This window comes from Cryptomeria japonica, unplaced genomic scaffold (genome assembly GCF_030272615.1).
Source record: "Cryptomeria japonica unplaced genomic scaffold, Sugi_1.0 HiC_scaffold_123, whole genome shotgun sequence".
In the NCBI taxonomy this organism is placed as follows: Eukaryota; Viridiplantae; Streptophyta; class Pinopsida; order Cupressales; family Cupressaceae; genus Cryptomeria; species Cryptomeria japonica.
In genome coordinates, this window is record NW_026728945.1 from 15,304 (window position 1) to 35,281 (window position 19,978).

The 19,978-nt window shown below is 33.6% G+C and overlaps 1 protein-coding gene across 1 annotated transcript; it reads left to right on the top strand.

The window, feature by feature from the left end:
* Positions 1–14,452: 14,452 nt before the first annotated feature.
* On the top strand, positions 14,453–15,137 carry LOC131059492 (putative germin-like protein 2-3). The gene is made up of 2 exons (XM_057992642.2): positions 14,453–14,510; positions 14,605–15,137. The coding sequence occupies exons 1-2, from the start codon at positions 14,453–14,455 to the stop codon at positions 15,135–15,137; spliced, it is 591 nt and encodes a 196-aa protein (XP_057848625.2).
* Positions 15,138–19,978: the final 4,841 nt, after the last annotated feature.

Below are 19,978 nucleotides of genomic sequence, written 5' to 3' on the forward strand. Positions count from 1 at the left end.
GTGAAGGTGGAGGATATTTTCATATTGAAGCCATTTGCTAATTGATATGAGGAAGATAAAAGTGTCGTCATATTGAGAAGTTGTCAATTACACTGTAATGAAGAATAAGATAATAGATATAACTGATACATTATCGGTGAGATATGTCAATTTTATAATCTTCTATTTTTCCTATGTATTTTTAGGGGTTCAAATGAATAAAGCTTCATATATAGCCCCTCTAGCGATCAGTTCATTGTGAAGCTTAAAAGCCTCTTCCGTCATGCCTTGGATGTCTATACCTCAAATAATCTAGTAATATGAGAAGTTTCATTGCGCTTGCATCCATCTCCAACTGTATCGATCAATATATTAATTATCAAGCCCATTCTACATTGTTCACATAGATAACAAATAAGGCTATTGTAAGATGACACATTGCTCTGATAGATTGTGCTTATGATCTTTTCTTTAGCATGTCTAATGCCACATATGTGATCCCTTGCCTACACAAATAGGGAGTCAATGAGGTATAAGTAATTACTTGATCATGTTCCACGAGGAATCTATTTATTCACCGGGTTTCTCGTCTCTCTATGAAAGATTCGCACGTCAATCATATGAGTCCTGCAAATAGTGGTGGTTCGGGAATCTAAATAGATTTAAACACTAGCACAAATAATTCATGACATTCACTAAACCTAGGGTTCTCTCTCAAGGTCATTGTGGTTAATGCTACACCAAAATAGAATAATGTGGCTTTGGTTATTTATGTACAAGATTCAAGTTGGGAAAATCCAAAATATTGGAAAATGTAGACAAAATGCATGACCCAATGGTGAGCAATATCTCCGATATTTTTTATGTTTTGCGAGAACTTGAGTTATTGTTCATTATTTGAGTAAGTGGTCTTAATAACATGCATCCAAATAAAAGAGAGTGATTGCAAATTCTAGAATTGAGGTAGATCTTCAAAGGAAAGGACAAAACAATAGTGGACATGTTGCATCGAGTTGAGCCATATGTGACCTTAGATATCCAAATTTAAAAAATGTAAAAGAGACAATTTACATTAAATGATATAGAACTCTAGATAACCAATAGATTTATTTGGCTCACAAATTTGTCATTGAAGAGGTTTTAGGTCAATACAATACAACTAATTCAGGTCAATAATCTATTGTTGCAAGTCTTTACAAATATGATGTCATTTCCTATCACCGAGTCATCCATAGGTGATCATTCCTTTGGTTTTAGCTTGACGATCTATCTAGATCACATCCCGGTTCCATAATTTGCATCGTAAGATCTTTTATATTGGTTCCATCATTCTAATATATCTCCACTTGCACTAAAATCAGGAATCCCCATTAAAAATAGGGTTTTAAGGAAATACATTTCAATAGAACATGCTCTATCCATATTGTTGACACAAATTTGAGTCAATCATTTCATAATTTTTTCACCCTCAAATCCAAAAATATAAACTAGTGATAAATTTTTACAACCTTTCGAAAAATATAAAAATATAAGAAAATCATGTGCTAACTGACTGAGGAGAAAATTTATGAAAACCCCTAAAATTGTAATGAGTTACTCAAAATGAATTCAAATCTAGACTTTTGGTGGATCAATGTGCCCTTGTTTAACCACCTAGAATAAATAAAAACAACAATCACTGTTTTGCAACACTAAGAGTGAATTTAGTGGAACCCCTAAGTTCACAATAGCTACCTCAAATATGCTAAAAATCAATATTGTAATAGACTGGACAAGTTCTTGATTGAAAGCCTCTATGAATTATAATTTTCTTTTGTCAAATCGAGAGAGATATGAGCTTCACATGTTGACCTTCTTAATTGATATACAAAAATAGAATAATGCCTTGAGGTCCGATAACAGTTTATAATATTCCTTATGGAAGAATTCGCTACATACTATATCTCCAAGAGACTCCAAATGCAATGTCGTATTCAACACATGTCTTTGCAATGACAATCGTGTCCTATATCTAGAACTCCTAGCAATATAACTGAGGTGTAAACCACTAAATTCATCTAGGCCTCCTAATTATCTAATATAGCTTATGACCAATTATAACTAATTTAAGGTATGTGTACCACATGTTGGCATATGCATTGAATAATATACATTATAATATCATATCCTTGGCTACATAATATATTTCGCATACTCCAAACAATATGATTTGACAAGCACTTTATAATAGTAGAGGAAATGAAGATAAACAAGGATAATGAATGAAAACATATAAAGTTGCTATTATTAAGACCAATATTCGAAATCTTCATCATGCTTGATTGGTTCGCCTACATATGAACTTGATCTACAGAAGATGGGGATGTGTAAATAATTTTCTCTACAACTAGATGAGCCCCATACAAGACAAAAAGATGAACAGTCTGGAGAGATCTTAGATTGATATTACTTTAGTTATTGTGTGTTAGATGTGTTTTAATTCCTCTAGATGCAACTTAATCACGCACTTGTAATTATACATATACCCGTTCAGGTCATGTCCAAATAAATAATTTCATTGAAACATCTATTCTCATATTGGTGACAAGTAGAAGATGATTGTTGCAATAGTCAAGCATGTGGATTAAGCGAGCCTTCCTTATAATGCAAGCTAGTGAATTGTGAGCGTTCTAGAAAAGGTCCAAAATGTATTTGAAAGGTCATTAAGCATTTGTCTTGTAAAACTTCTGAGATGATAATGGACTAAGCACCTCACCTTTTCAGCATTTTTTTATTAGGATAAAACAAGTTTTGAAGGAGCCCCAAACCCCTTTACAAACAGAGGGTTTGCATTAAGAAATGGACCAGACTACCTGATAGTGGACAACAGGTTTTAAAAAGGACCTGAAACCTTCTGGACTTACGGGCATCCACCAATCAAAATATGAACATCACAAAACAGGATGGCACAACCATAAGCTCGAAAACAACAAACAAAACATCTCAAAAAACAGAGAACGAGGGTTTTTCTAGCACCCTCGGCCAACTAGAAGCGTTTTCCTAGGCTCCCTCAACTTGTAATAGATTCGTAGGACCACATAAAGCCACAAAGACCAATGCTAACCAAAAACCAACATTGGCCAAACTTGGCCCTTGAAAACTGCTAGCATCCAACCTGTCCCTACAAGAAGCAAAAAACATGGGGTTTTTCTGAGCTCCCTCAACCATCGTGGGTTTTATCATGGCTCCAAAAACCATATGCTTTAAAATATACCATACTGAGAGAAACTTGCCCAACAACCAACTCTCCACCTCTATAGGAGACACACAAGAGTCAGCAAGAAGATCGGCATCAACATCCTTACAGCCAAGAAGAGGGGCCCCATCAACACCCCAACGACACTTCCAGGAAACACCAGAAACATCATACTCCACCTCAATAGGAGACAAGTCAACTCCAACTACATCCATCTCCCCCTCAATAGAAGGGAACCTTCCATAGAGAATCCCACGGACCCGAAAAAAACAGCACTCCAAAACATCCCAACTCGCAAGAAACCAAACAAGCAGACCAAAAACATCATGTGTTTCAAGACCGATACACAGAGGGAACTGCCCGAAGCCCATTCAGAAGGTAAATAACACCTCAAGGACCACCAAATAGTTACATGAGCCACAAGAATCATTATACTCTTTGTGGCACTATTGGTCTTGTGGATTTAGAGGAATCACATTATTGTATGGAACATAAAAGGGTGTGAGGATAGCATTGTTGGTATTTATGAGAGAATGTACACAATTTCAAGAGAAGTGAAATATGAAGATAGAACCAAAAAAAAATTCCTTCATATCAATGTTGGCTTCAGTAGTACCACATTTATATCAACGTAATATGCAATATTTTGTACTTAAATAAATATTGGTTTCCGTGGCATGTTGAATTATACCATCCCGTAAATTAAGTTAAATATCAAAATGGAGGAAACAAGATCATAACATTAACCAATGCCAATGACATTAGGAATAAGAAAAGGCCTAGTTGTTATCTTTAAGGAAGAGCTAGGAACTTAGGTTCCTTTTCCTTTTGTTGCGAGGGATTGAGATTTTTTCTAAATCATGAGAATGAATCTAAATGGCATTGATGCATGAATTAATATCTGTTCATTTTGAGAATCTTTGTTACCAATTTACATAATCAAATAAAAGGAGTATAGCCATAATTTCCCAGTTTTGGCAAATGAGGCTCACACATTCATTTTCCTAATTGTTTGCAGCTCACAAGTATGCAAGCATCTCCCATGCTAGACTTATCAAATTCCTAAGACTTGGCTCAATTTTTGCAAAGCCAACTGAGAAAATTCAGATGAAAGTAGATATGAGAAGCATTATTTCAGTACAGCCACTTCAACCTTTCTAATGTGACAAGATTTTGGAGTCCTATTTTTAGAGGACCTGCGAATTGCAACGAATGTGTATCTACCAGGTATGTCACTTTCAATAAGATATGTAAAGTAGGAAAAAAAAAAAAAAAAGGGAGTTAATTATATATTATTTTTAAAATATATTTTGGGGAAGAAATATATTGCAGTTAATGTCACCATGAAGCTTTATGCCTGTACTTTTTATTTGATACGTACAGAACAAATTCACTTTTTTAGGATTTGGTTTAAGTCTGGTCTAATATCAATTTTCTAAAATTTTATTAATCGCACATAGCAGTCCCGACATGCTTAGCGGTTACATGAACAATGGTTAAAAGTAAATGATATGTTGTAAATTGTGGTGTTTGCAACCTAGATATAGAGATTGGTAGTTAGAATGAAACTTTAACAATTTGCACATGATTGGAAATGGCATATTCTAATACCACAACGAAGATGTAATCTGTGAACCTTACCCTTCACAAATTGAAACTTGTAAATAAAGAAATGTGTAGTTGTACAGTGATAGATTAACAAAGAAAGACAAATCATAATTTCTAATCTATTTTTGAATTTGGCTCAAATGATCGAATCTGTGAATGCAAAATTTTTTATGTGAAGTAGATTGCTAGAATTTAATTGGAGATCTTTGGAAAAAAACAAATTCTTATTTTAACAGTTGAGTATAACTGATTACAACACAAATTACCAACCATGTTTTGCATTAAAGAGTAGGAGCTCTTTGGTAACACTTGCAATGAAATATTCAATTATTTCCAATTGATATTGCATGCAAGCAAGAGAAATTTGGTATACTTGGAATGAAAAGTTAATTATTTCGAATCCACATTGTATGTAATCAGTTCTATTCTCATTTTTTGATTACTACATATGCATTGTGCCTCATGTGTATGTTGGTATGTAATAGTAGGGGGATATGTGAATATCAACAAGGCAACAAACCCTTGATACAACAATGAATGGGAGGCCCTTCTGACCGTCATCTCCAATGTTGATTGTTTCTTTTTCTATCATTAGCCCATGAAATTTATATATTTCTAATGAATACACTTTAAGGGGAATTTGGTAGAACCCACCTTTATTTATTTGGATCTCAATGTGATACAATTATTTCGAGTGCAACTAGTCATCTCATTGATAAATTTTCTAGCATGAGGCATGCAGATGTTTGAATGTGTGGGTTGAACAATTGGACTCTATGAAATCAATAACAGATACCTATAAAAGTTGGTGGTAATACGAGCATACCAATTTTTTCTAGTATCAAATTCACAAAGAACAATCATGCCAAATCCATTCATTTGAACACCTATATTGAGGTAGACTTGATAGGATTTTACATTCTTCAAGATTGTGGTGTTGCATTCTATCTTGACCGTTGCAAGATATCTCATTACTATGTGAATGGTCTGCTAGAAAAATCATAGAGTCTTATATATCATTTCAATTGAACTGGTGGAGAACCAATTAAATATGTGTTTCTCTCAGATGTATTTATATTTCAACTATTCTTAATTCACATTCAATTCAATGATCAAAGATAAAGTTTTTAGCAATGAAGTTTTAAAATTACTACTAATTATATAAGAGTTTTATGGGAGCTCCTCAATCAACAATTTGAGTGGATGGCATACTGGGTTTAGGCAAAATCTAGTGATCACAAGTTACACATATTTCTAAAAATCTGATGTTATTTTAAACTCTTAATGTTATTTGAGTGTCTCACAATGGATGCACATATTAAGGTTATAGTTGACAGATATTTGTTAGGTTTCACAAATTATTACGTACTTTTCCACAAATAAAGTGTTGCAACATTTTCTTTCTAAATTCTTTGGATTAAGGTGGAACATTATCAACTAAATTTCACTATGAAAGAGTATTGTTATTGATTTGAGAATAATCTTGAACATCTTGATGTAGAGTAGATATATCCTAGACTATGAGAGGTGCATGGTTGACAAAGGAGTACATATTCATGTAGAATTTAATGAATGACAATATGGATTAGATGGGAGATATCGTAGAGGTGGACCTGGAAACCATGTGATTAGAAGGTAGCTTTCACACAAGGAGGTTCAAATTGACAACCATGCCATGTGTCAAGAGGAGAGGATAAAGGAGATGGCTTTGTGATGGGAAACAACGTGCTAATAGTTACTAATAGTTAAAATTCCCATGTTTTCTCTAGGGTTCAAGTCAATTGGTTGGATTGATTCACAACAACAAGAATCTATGGGGCACACAAATGGAGCTAAAAAAATTTGGGGCTCTGTTAGAGGTAAACAAGCCTAGTTTCACACTTGTTGTACAATTGTATCATGTAGATTACAAAATTGGAATTCGCAAGGCTGATCTAGAGGCCTCGCATGACATATTTGTGTGGTGCATAATTGATATAGATAGCATTGAACAACTTGATTTTAAGGGAAAAATACTTATAGGTAAGAGGTAATTTGAAAGATTCATAGGAGAAAAAGAGAAATTTCTATAAGATCCATCATTGCTTGTATTTATTTTAAAAGAAATGGTGAAGCATGCTATAGAAACTAGGTTTTGTCTATTGTTAATAATAATTTGTATATGTATGCTTTATTGAAATCAAAAGGGGGAAAATTGTTTTTTTGTTAAAACTTATTTTTAATTATTGAATTATTTGATGTTAAGGAATAATTAAATTTTTAGGCTGTAATGTCGTAAATCGCATACATTCGCAACTTCACCTACGTTTTGTGTGTACTTTGGTGTCCATTCGCTTAATATTTTTGTAGGCTCATTTTAGTACTTACATAAGCCTTCTTCTTTACCAAGGTGCTCAGGCCGCATTTCTCATGGACATTGGTTTATGTCACCTTTGCATTAGTCCTATATTTTCTTTTCTCCCAAAATTTTTGAACGTATATTATCTAGATACGAGTTTTTCACACGGACATTTGCACATCATGATAGCATCCTACAAAAACAAATATGCAAGCATTTCTAAACAAAATTCAACTTTTTAACTTTATAGGGCAGTTGCAATGTTTCGAGATGAATCTAAATGACTCATCAGTATTTTTTCATTCCCCACTCTCTTTATGAACCTTTCTTTTATTTGGCCTGCTCTCTCTTGGCTCTCTCTTTCTCTCTCAATATCTCACACGCTACTCTTAATCTTTTCACGCTACTCTCACGATATTTGTAAAAAGTTGGATTGTGATGTCTCTAAGTAACTCCATTTAGTTTGATTGATTCGCATTAATCAAAATTTAAAGACCTCCCACCGAGGGAGCTAGAGGATGATGGCTCTTTTGGAGGTAGAAAAAAGTAGTTTCATAACTATCACAGTCGCCTAATGCAGATTCTAAAATTGGGGAATTGGAATGGTGATTTAGAGGATTCACATGAGATAGTTGTGAGGTACATAATTTATTTGGATAGAGTTGAACAGCTGAATTTTAGGGAAAAATAACTCATAGAGAAAAGGTAATTCGAGAGATTTCTTGGAGAAAAATAGAACTTTTTATAAGATGCATGTTTTTACCTTTTTTCAAAAGGAATGGAGAGGTAGTCTATATAAATTCGGTCTTGCCTATTGTCAAATAAGAATGAGTAGTTTCATCCTTTAAAAATTAATAAAATATATATTAAAATTTAGTTTTTTAGTTTGCTGATTAAACTTTCTTTAATTATTAAGTTATCTGATATTTACGAATATCAAAAAAATTATTTGAATTACATGAATTTAAGTAGTTGGCTATGACTAAATTCGGATCAAGAATCGAAACTACTAGTTGTGAGGCCCACCCTTTGGTGGCTTCGATATTGGCATTATTGGACCATGATTGAATTCTAGGGCTGTATAAGTTTTTAAAGTTATTAGTATTAACACATGATGTTGTTATTAGAATATGTCAAATGTGGAGTGCATCTGTAGAGCAGTTTGATTTTAATATATGCATATGATGAGGACAAAAATTTTGATAGTTAATTAGGTATTTTGATTTCCATGTGATTATAGTGGGTTAATTGATGCTTTGACTTTATAAACATGAAATTCAACTATATCGTGAATTATTAAGTTATCAAATTTATTAGAAGTAGCACCCTGTCGGGTTTATGCTTCTAGAAAGGAGCACTTGGTTTGGATTTTGATAGCTACCTTTGTTCATTTGAAATAAGATTAGAACTGTTATAAAATGAAGAACGATTAAAGTTGAATGTAAATCTTGACTGTGGATTCGCATGGTCATTGAAATATCCCAAATGTCTAGTTGGCATAAAAGTGCATGTAGCATATTTGAAGTTTTAAAATCTCTGATCATGGATGCTATCAGTTTTTAATTCACAAAAAGGAATGGACTAAAGGGATGAGATTATTAAAGTTGTAAGATTGAAAATATTTATTACCTTATTGGGCTTAGTTTTCCTCCAATGATTATAATCCTACTAAAGATGGCAAAGCTCGAAATGTGTTAATAGTAATCTAATCGTGTCGCTTCTTCCTTTTTTGAGAAAGTCCAACTTTTCCAAAAGATTTGTGGGTATAAAAAATTACGGAAATCGATATGAGAAAAGATTAGAGTTGATCAACCTATGAGCTTCTGAAGAAGAACAACATGTGAAGGATTTGTGAAGTTGGAGGGGTTTCAAATTAATTCATGGCCATGTAGAACGGCCACAATCTACTTCTTTCAAAGAAGTTCACATTCTCTAAGAACCTGAGGGAAGTGAAAATGGATGGGATGAGTTCTATTGTAACTTACTAGATGATAGAAAAGGATACTGTAATTAGTTGCTAGGGGTGAAAGGTTAAGAGAAACCATAAATATCAGGACATCCCTAGCCTACACCAAGGCTTAACATACTACCTTCACCAAATCTATTTGCATACAACCTCTCCTATGCTCTAATCTGGCCTAATTTTGGTATCAAAGAGATCAAAGTGAAAGATGGCTTCAAGAGCCCTCAAAATTACCAAGAAACCCCTTAGAATTTCTAGTGGTTTTGGAATTGCTTCCACATAAGCATTCAATCTCCCTAAAAATTCCCAAAAGGGCAATTCCCATATCGAGAAAGATAAAAAAGGGAATGCCCTAGAGATAAAGAGCTAAAAATTGTGTCAAAAGAAGATAATGTTAACAGTAGACTGCATGTATAATTACAATCTCTCTTGGGATACCAATTTGAAACTGAGGAAAGAAGTAAAGATAAAAATGAAAAACACATTAAAAATTGAAAAAATAGAAAAGGCAAATCTAAAAAATGAAAGGGTAATGAAGGAGAGTAAGAAGAGGAGATTGACATTAATTGTGGTAATTAATATCCAAGACAAAGAAATTTGAAACTAAAATGATGACACATATATGATAACTAACACTTTGAAAGTGATATTGTACTCAGTTGAGGAAAGAAAAGGCCAAGTATTTGACCTACGTACAAAATATTTCACTTTGGACCTATCCCTTAAAGACGTCTCCAAATCATAGTATCTTATCATTGTGGAGGAGGAGGACTTGGAAACCAGCTTGGCTTCTATAGCACCAGATCCCACCCCGCTTATTTAAACTTCACAAAGCAACAAGAGTGTTAAGCATGGTGAAGAGGAGGATAACGATGACTATGAGATGGAGGTAAAACAAGGTAGACTGAAAGAGAAAACAAATTTATTGGGCAATAGAGATTCTCAATTTGGGGACTCAATTTTCCATTTTCTTGCTATCATTAAGGACCTAATGGATTTATTCTATGACTTCTCGACCTATTTGGTTGAGTATCGCAATAGGCATAAGTCTAGGATGGAACAAAAAAGGCACAAAGAAAAAAGAAATTGAACCAAATATGGAAGGTGAAAAGAGGCAAAGAGGGCGCTACTTGAGAGAACTAGAATTAAAGACTAAAATTGGTCATGAAAGAGTTTGATGCTCCTATGAGCCTCAATAATATGAAGTCTACATAGTTTTTCATGGTTTGTTATTTTGGTAGTGTTGGGGTTGTGTTGGTGCAATAACTTGTTTGTTATTGAGCTTCTCTGTTTTAATATTCTAACTTTGGGCATGGGACCCTCTTCCCACCTTATCTAATCAAAAACAAATTTTGTGTACACTTTTAATATTACAAATCAATGTTAGATGTGGTTAAAAAACATTAAAATATACTCAGGTCATAGTATGATGTTGCATTGGACTATGTTGGTAGTGAAGAATTAAATTGTTTACGAGTTTATTTTTATGAAATGAATTGTGGAAATCTCATATCTTTAATTAAATTGTTATCAAATGTATGATTATGTGTGTATCTTATTTCAAGTTATATTGGAAATAATTAATTTTTTTATTTGAGCAAATTTTATCTACACTTTTTATATTACAAATCAATGTCAGATTTCGTTAATAAACATTAAAATATAATCAAGTTATAGTACGATGTTGTATTGGACTATGTTGGTAGTGAAGAATTATTTTTTTATCAAATGTATGATTATGTGTGCATTTTATTTCAACCTATATTGGAAATTTATTTATTTTCTTTGAGTGTGTAGGAAATTTTCATAGCTAATAGAAATTGGAGTTTCCTAAGAAAATCCTATTCATTTTAAATTCTTAGTGAAGCCTTGACCTTAGTTAATGATAGGGACTAAGGTCTTTGATTTTAGCAATTGTTGTAATGTGATGTATTTTTTTTTTAAAATATATTTTTATTTTGTTTTTATATATGAGTAAGTTAGTATCTGCGCCCAATGGCATCCTTATAGAAAAAATAGGTGTTATGTTGAGCATTTTTTTGAATGATTTTAAAGTGTCGGTTTCATCTATTTTTGAGTGTATTTAGGCCCATAAAGAAACACTTATGAGTTGGGTACCTTTTTGGGAATTAGTCCATGGGATTTTGCCATCATTTGATCTTGTCCAAGTCTCTTAGAAAAAAGGTGTCGAAAGTCTAACTTGCGGGTGACAGTAAGTAAATTACCACTTTCAAATCCACTCCGACAATTTTATGAATGTTGCTTGCGCATGCCTCACACATATGAGTGGATCCAAAGGATCCTATTGGGGAAGAGTATACAATATTATTCCTCTCATCCCAATGCTCTCACATGTAGGAGCATTTGTGATATCCACATACCCTTAGGTTTTGGTGAGAAGGGGTTAGAGGAGGTGAATGAGATCAATGTGGTACCTCCTGACCAGGGGAGGGGAGGTCATATGACACATATTGTATATACCATTCTAAGAGTCTTTGTATGGCTTATTATTTTATTTTTTGCATCTTTCTTTTTGGGATTTTTTGGGAGGCTTTGTGGAAGGACTCAAAAGAGTCTTTGAGAAATTTCTATCAAACCCTCCTCATCTATTAAGGAAATATTTTGACATGATTCAATCTTTAGAATGCTATATTCCATTTTGTTGTAAATATGTTAGTGGAGGCTTTTGATTTGATTTTTAAATTTCATCTTTCTATGTCTTTTCTTATGTATATGACACGTGTGTGAGGGTTTAGGCTCTCCCAAGTTGATCAGAGAAACTCATGTGTAGGGTGAGGGATATGTGGAACCTCCAAGGGAACGATTTTTTCTCGTTGAGAAGGAGATTTCTTGGGTATGAGTATCCTTGATTCTTTTGGAAAATCTGTGGAAAAATGGTTCGATATAATTTAGAAGGGATGTGAATTATATGGTGTTGGACTCCCTTAATGGATTTTACATCTGCGTGGAGTATTTATATTGGGAAATCAAGTTTCTCATGGGCCTCTTAGCTTGGGGGTTGGTTGTGAGAAAGCCCAAATGTTGGAAGGTGAGCTCTCCATTGGCTTGTTTAAAAATTGTGTTTTGTAAGATTTTTTGTGGAATCAAATGGGGTGCTACCTTGACATTGGAATGAAAATATTCATTCTCATGTTTGGGTTAGAATTTTTATTACATTTTTTAAATGGGTTGGAGTAAGTTGTTAAAAATTTTATCAAATGGGTCCCTTGTAATGTTGTGTATATCAAGTTGATAAATGATGATGTTGTTGTGTTTAGAAGCGATTATATTTTACTTTTCTAAAAAATATACATATTGTTTAAGGGCTGAGTTTGTTTAAGAAATAACTTAGCGCTTGTGATAATTTGCATTTCATACATTTAAAAGTTATTGATACTTAATGAACAAATTAAAGTTATTAGTAATAGTGGATTAAATTAGCTTTAAGAGTGTGAAATTTTCATGCACTTTTCTTAATATTTTTAGTTAATAAAGTGAAGGGGATGTTTATCACGCAAATATTGTTCTCTTTGTTATCCTACAAAATAAAAAAACTTGCTCTACTTAAACTTTGGTTTAAAATTAAAAATAGTTATTTGTAATTAGATGTGTATGTTCACCTATTTAAAAATATATATTTTATACAAAGTATATTTACCTTTGTAAACACACACACACAGCAAACTTGAGTTTGGGTTTCTAGTGTTACCATATCGGTTAAGGCCCATTAAGCGGGTTTAGCATGATAATTAATTCTTTTAAGAGAATTTAATTTAATATAACTTTAGGAAATGAAAAACCTTAGGTGGAGTTGGTGTGCTAGGTTTTAGGATTTAACATGTCTTCTAATCGTTTAAATGTGATGTGGCCTCTCAAATTAATTAGTCAAGTGAAATAATTTAATTTATCTAATTGATAGTGAATGGTAATTAATTAAATTAAATCTGAAATCAAAGTGTAGTATACTTTTATTTCAAAAATTTGGTTTTAAAAGAAAGTAAAATATCAGCTTAGGATTGAGAAAATTCACTGTTTATTTCGTTTTAATTTAGTTGAGTTGGACTCTTCAGAAGAATAAACTATCGTTGTGGCTAATATTTAGTTAAAACAAACAGTATATTTACTTATTAAAAATATTTAATAGAAAATTATCATTTATTCGTTTGCCGCATTTAATCTCTTTATATATCATTGGTAATTAGTTAAAATTTGTTAAATTTATACTTAATTTAGCTTAATTAGGGTTTACTTAGCTATAGGTGTTAGGTCACGCCATAGAGGCCCGACCGGTTCACTACCAATTAGGAATTAGAGGGAATGTTGCCTTCAGGAGTTCCTCCCTTGAGACATGTTGCATAAGGGTTCCAAATCTCGATCACCTTATCATTCTTGTTTTACGTTGTGCGAAATGAGTGTCATAACGCCCACTCGTCTTATTCCTTTTCTCACCTCGTCTAGCATGAGTCCTATGACGTTGAGTATGTAACATATACATGCACATGCCACGATGAATTTGCCTTGTACACCAAGTTCATCCTTTCAATCACAAAACAACCCATTCTCTTATTTATTTATTTAAATTCTCGCAACCAAACTCTATAATTAACATGAATCCTTAATATTATAAACCAAAAATATTAATGATAATTTAGAACTATTCTTTGTTTTAAAGGCTCACGAATATAACACATATATTTTTATAATAAAACTGAGATTATCCTACCCGAGCGTAAAAAGGTTTTCAAGAAAGACGCAATATAAAGCATGCATGGACGGTGTTTGTGTCAACATCCAAGAAAATTTCCTCTTTTACCAATTCTGAGACGGCTGAGAAAAATGTATATATTAGTTCCTTTGAAGAAGGCCATCGCTCCAATAAAGTCTAATCGTTTCCACATTACTAAATTAATGGCGGTGGCGAGAATATGAGGAAGAATACGTCTAAGGCAGGAGGTAAGCTGATCTTCAGATAAGCATATGCAGCAGAAGATAGAAAATTTCAACGATAATGAAAGAATGGTGAGAATACATCTGCGGTAGCAGGTGAGATAGCCATATGCTGCAGCAAGACTTACTCTGACGTATCGAAAAGAGCAACAACTCTGGAAGTATATTATTATAATATTACAAGGATTGGTGATTTAATATACGGAGTGAAGATGAATTAGTCATAAGGTTTGGGCTATATAAAGCTTGTAATGGGCTTGTAACACACATTCATATCCTTCTGAGCTCTTGTACTATCTGCGTTTCTATTATAATGGCTAACCGAATGATTTACTTCACACTGGGACTTTTTCTGTTGATATGTTGTTACAGCGACAGGGTCATGGCAGGGGATTCCGATCCCTTGCAAGATTTCTGCGTTGCAGATGAGGAAAGCAAAGGTGAGTAAAAAACTTTATACATAAACAATGGTAATGATTTGCTTATTAGACGAGTCGAGTTAGTAATAGATTGATTTGATTTTGCTTTAAACAGTTTTGGTGAACGGGTTCGTTTGCAAAGACCCAATGCAAGTTTCAGCAGACGACTTCTTCTTCCGGGGACTTGGGCAGGCAGGGAACACCGACAATGATGTGGGCTCCAACGTAACGATGGCGAACGTTAAACAGATACCAGGCCTCAATACGTTGGGAATATCGTTGGTCCGCATCGACTACGCAGTGGGTGGAATAAATCCTCCTCACACACACCCAAGAGCCACCGAAGTTCTTGTTTTACTGGAAGGCCAGCTTCTTGTGGGTTTCATTGACACCAACAACAAGTTTTTCAGCAAAACGTTGGAGAAGGGAGATGTGTTTGTGTTTCCAAAGGCACTTGTGCATTTCCAGCAGAATGTGGGGCATGAAAATGCGGTGGCCATATCTGCATTGAGCAGCCAGCTTCCGGGAGTTCAGACAATCGCCAACTCTCTGTTTGCAGCGGATCCTCCTCTCCGAGATTCCGTATTGGCCAAGGCCTTCCGCATCACACAGGAAGTTGTGGATTACATTCAGAAGAAATTCGCATAAGAATTTGCTGTGTTCTATCAAACAAAACAATCAAGAGGGGACCAAGTCTTTCCCAAATTCTTTTTCCTTGCCGTTCAATAAAACAATCTTTCTAGAGTTATTGCCGTCCTCTTCTGCTATTCATAGCATCTGTTTTGAACATGACTATATCCTCCCCATATTCCAAAGATGAAGGATTAATTTGAAGCATCTGAAGGCATTTATGAATATTTTATACAAGAGCATCCTTGTATTAGGTATACATTCATTTGCAACATGTTAACAATATATTCTTTAAAGCTATGAGATTTCCACAATCCATTTTGCATTTCTAGTGTATTTTTTTCTGGATTTGATTGTGTGTATATTTTTCCATCAATGTTTCGAATCACACTCCGTGATTCATCATCAGGATGAAAAGAATTCCCAAGACATGAAAGATGTTGAGTTGCAGATTTGAGGTAAAATATAAAGAGGAGAGGGGTGGGGGAAGGCACGAGAAACAAGGAGAGAGGAAAGAGAAAAGGAAAAGACCACCTGAAGGATGAGAGACCTAAAACACTCCAAGGAATAAACCACCCACAAAAAAGAAAAAAGGAAAGCTCAGCACCATAATCAAAACCACTAAAAAACAAAAAAGAAGAAGAGAAAATGGGATAAAAATAAAAAACTAAAAGAATAAAAAAATGATTATAAATACATAACGGAATAAACACAAAGGCATAGACCAAAAGACAAAAACCAGAAACAAATAAGAAAAGAGAAAATTACAATTCCAAAAGAATGAGCATATAAAAATAAACACAAGAGGAGGTCTAAAATCAAATATAAACTAGAAAATAAACAAAAAGGAAAATAGACCAAAGGGGGAGAGGGCGATGCATAAATGAAGAAGAAAGAGGAGGAGAAGTCAGGGAGGGGGGCGGGGATGACGCTGGAGGGCAAGAAGAAGAGGGTGCCACGAGATGCTAAGGTTTAACCCATCGTCTCGATTAAGATTGGATGGGTGCTGAATGATAGCAATGGCCTCTTTAACTTTCCTCTTGAAAAAGTTGTTCTCCCTACACAATACCTGAGTGTCCTCCAAACAATATATTCTTTAACATAAATATTGCAGGAACAACAACAAACAAAGTGCTTGACTTGGATAGAATGAGTAACACTATAATTCTTGCATGCCAATCTGTCAAGGGTGTTCTTTAACATAGTCTTAACCTCATTTTAGCTCTGACATAAAAGGTGAATGGTTTGGAAGTAGGAAATAGTTATTGGGAAATATAATTAGTAGTTGTTCTTCAAATCACCCTCACAATCATCCAATGCTTCAAGACACCCCATCAAAGAAGTCATTCCAGAAGGTTAGGGACTCTCCTCAAGATAAGAATGATTGCTCTAATAAATATAGTATACCTTCGATGGAATGCAATACGGTTTCATTATGTCTAAATTCCAAGAAAATCCATAGAACTAGAATATCCGTTGCATCCAATATCGCAATATTTGATCGGGGATAATATGATAACCTTGACACATATTACACCTATTCTTACATCAATCTACCTACATAAGGGTTATGATTGAGGGGCCTCTTGCATTAAACATTTCTAATAAGTTGGAATGACATGGAAAATCTAAGACAGTGAAGATAGATTATTGATAATAACACAATTCATTTACATGGTGTTAATTATGAGGGTAATTAATTTATGGCTTCCCAAAATAAGCTTTTCTAAATCTCCCCTAATTCATTCCTACGTTATAATAAATATGTCAATGTGGATGTTATGTATGAAGATCTAAATACTAAAGGGAAAAAGGATAATGCTCATGTTGATTTTAAAAACTTTGTATGTAATATTAAAAATATGATTAGCTGAAAAATTTAGCAATATATTACCTTGTTCAATCATAAACTCCCAGTTCGGTTACAAAAAAAATTCCTCAAACCATTTCCTCCTTGTATAAGCATTTCTATAGATCATCAAATATGATAACCAATAATTTAACCATAGGTTTCCTATCAAAGCGAATGCAAATCTGCATATGTGAATAAGCACAATAGGATAGGAAAATATTGTTGTCGTAGGCCATGTATGTTTCATGCTGGAAAAATATTATTGTTGCAAGCCTGAGAGGTGCATAAAGGAGCTCCTTGGATCCATGGATATGCAGGTGTAAGTTTGAGAAATATGTGAAGGCGGAAGGATATTTTCATATTGAAGCCATTTGCTAATTGATATGAGGAAGATAAAAGTGTTGTCATATTGAGAAGTTGTCAATTACACTGTAATGAAGAATAAGATAATAGATATAGCTGATACATTCTCGGTGAGATATGTCAATTTTATAATCTTCTATTTTTCCTATGGATTTTTAGGGGTTCAAATGAATAAAGCTTCATATATAGCCCCTCTAGCGATCAATCATTGTGAAGCTTAAAAGCCTCTTCCGTCATGCCTTGGATGTCTATACCTCAAATAATCTAGTAATATGAGAAGTTTCATTGCGCTTGCATCCATCTCCAACTGTATCGATCAATATATTAATTATCAAGCCCATTCTACATTGTTCACATAGATAACAAATAAGGCTATTGTAAGATGACACATTGCTCTGATAGATTGTGCTTATGATCTTTTCTTTAGCATGTCTAATGTCACATATGTGATCCCTTGCCTACGCAAATAGGGAGTCAATGAGGTATAAGTAATTACTTGATCATGTTCCATGAGGATTCTATTTATTCACCGGGTTTCTTGTCTCTCTATGAAAGATTCGCATGTAAATCATATGAGTCCTGCAAATAGTGGTGGTTCGGGAATCTAAATAGATTTAAACACTAGCACAAATAATTCATGACATTCACTAAACCTAGGGTTCTCTCTCAAGGTCATTGTGGTTAATGCTACACCAAAATAGAATAATGTGGCTTTGGTTATTTATGTACAAGATTCAAGTTGGGAAAATCCAAAATATTGGAAAATGTAGACAAAATGCATGACCCAATGGTGAGCAATATCTCCGATATTTTTTATGTTTTGCAAGAACTTGAGTTATTGTTCATTATTTGAGTAAGTGGTCTTAATAACATGCATCCAAATAAAAGAGAGTGATTGCAAATTCTAGAATTGAGGTAGATCTTCAAAGGAAAGGACAAAACAATAGTGGAAATGTTGCATCGAGTTGAGCCATTTGTGACCTTAGATATCCAAATTTAAAAAATGTAAAAGAGACAATTTACATTAAAAGATATAGAACTCTAGATAACCAATAGATTTATTTGACTCACAAATTTGTCATTGAAGAGGTTTTAGGTCAAAACAATACAACTAATTCAGGTCAATAATCTATTGTTGCAAGTCTTTACAAATATGATGTCATTTCCTATCACCGAATCATCCATAGGTGATCATTCCTTTGGTTTTAGCTTGACGATCTAGCTAGATCACATACCGGATCCATAATTTGCATCGTAAGATCTTTTATATTGGTTCCATCATTCTAATATATCTCCACTTGCACTAAAATTAGGAATCCCCATTAAAAATAGGGTTTTAAGGAAATATATTTCAATAGAACATTCTCTATCCATATTGTTGACACAAATTTGAGTCAATCATTTCATAATTTTTTCACCCTCAAATCCAAAAATATAAACTAGTGATAAATTTTTACAACCTTTCGAAAAATATAAAAATATAAGAAAATCATGTGCTAACTGACTGAGGAGAAAATTTATGAAAACCCCTAAAATTGTAATGAGTTACTCAAAATGAATTCAAATCTAGACTTTTGGTGGATCAATGTGCCCTTGTTTAACCACCTAGAATAAATAAAAACAACAATCACTGTTTTGCAACACTAAGAGTGAATTTTGTGGAACCCCTAAGTTCACAATAGCTACCTCAAATATGCTAAAAATAAATATTGTAATAGACTGGACAAGTTCTTGATTGAAAGCCCCTATGAATTATAATTTTGTTTTGTCAAATCGAGAGAGATATGAGCTTCACATGTTGACCTTCTTAATTGATATACAAAAATAGAATAATGCCTTGAGGTCCGATAACAGTTTATAATATTCCTTATGGAAGGATTCGCTACATACTATATCTCCAAGAGACTCCAAATGCAATGTCGTATTCAACACATGTCTTTGCAATGACAATCGTGTCCTATATCTAGAACTCCTAGCAATATAACTGAGGTGTAAACCACTAAATTCATCTAGGCCTCCTAATTATCTAATATAGCTTATGACCAATTATAACTAATTTAAGGTATGTGTACCACATGTTGGCATATGCGTTGAATAATATACATTATAATATCATATCCTTGGCTACATAATATATTTCGCATACTCCAAACAATATGATTTGACAAGCACTTTATAATAGTAGAGGAAATGAAGATAAACAAGGATAATGAATGAAAACATATAAAGTTGCTATTATTAAGACCAATATTCGAAATCTTCATCATGCTTGACTGGTTCGCCTACATATGAACTTGATCTACAGAAGATGGGGATGTGTAAATAATTTTATCTAGAACTAGATGAGCCCCATACAAGACAAAAAGATGAACAGTCTGGAGAGATCTTAGATTGATATTAATTTAGTTATTGTGTGTTAGATGTGTTTTAATTCCTCTAGATGCAACATAATCACGCACTTGTAATTATACATATACCCGTTTAGGTCATGTCCAAATAAATAATTTCATTGAAACATCTATTCTCATATTGGTGACATGTAGAAGATGATTGTTGCAATAGTCAAGGATGTGGATTAAGCGAGTCTTCCTTATAATGCAAGCTAGTGAATTGTGAGCGTTCTAGAAAAGGTCCAAAATGTATT

Bases quoted from the DNA above. Each gene is read 5' to 3' on its own strand.
- LOC131059492 (XM_057992642.2), top strand. From the start codon at position 14,453: ATGGCAGGGGATTCCGATCCCTTGCAAGATTTCTGCGTTGCAGATGAG. The intron at 14,511-14,604 runs GTGAGTAAAAAA...TGCTTTAAACAG, and splicing joins TGCAGATGAGGAAAGCAAAG to TTTTGGTGAACGGGTTCGTT.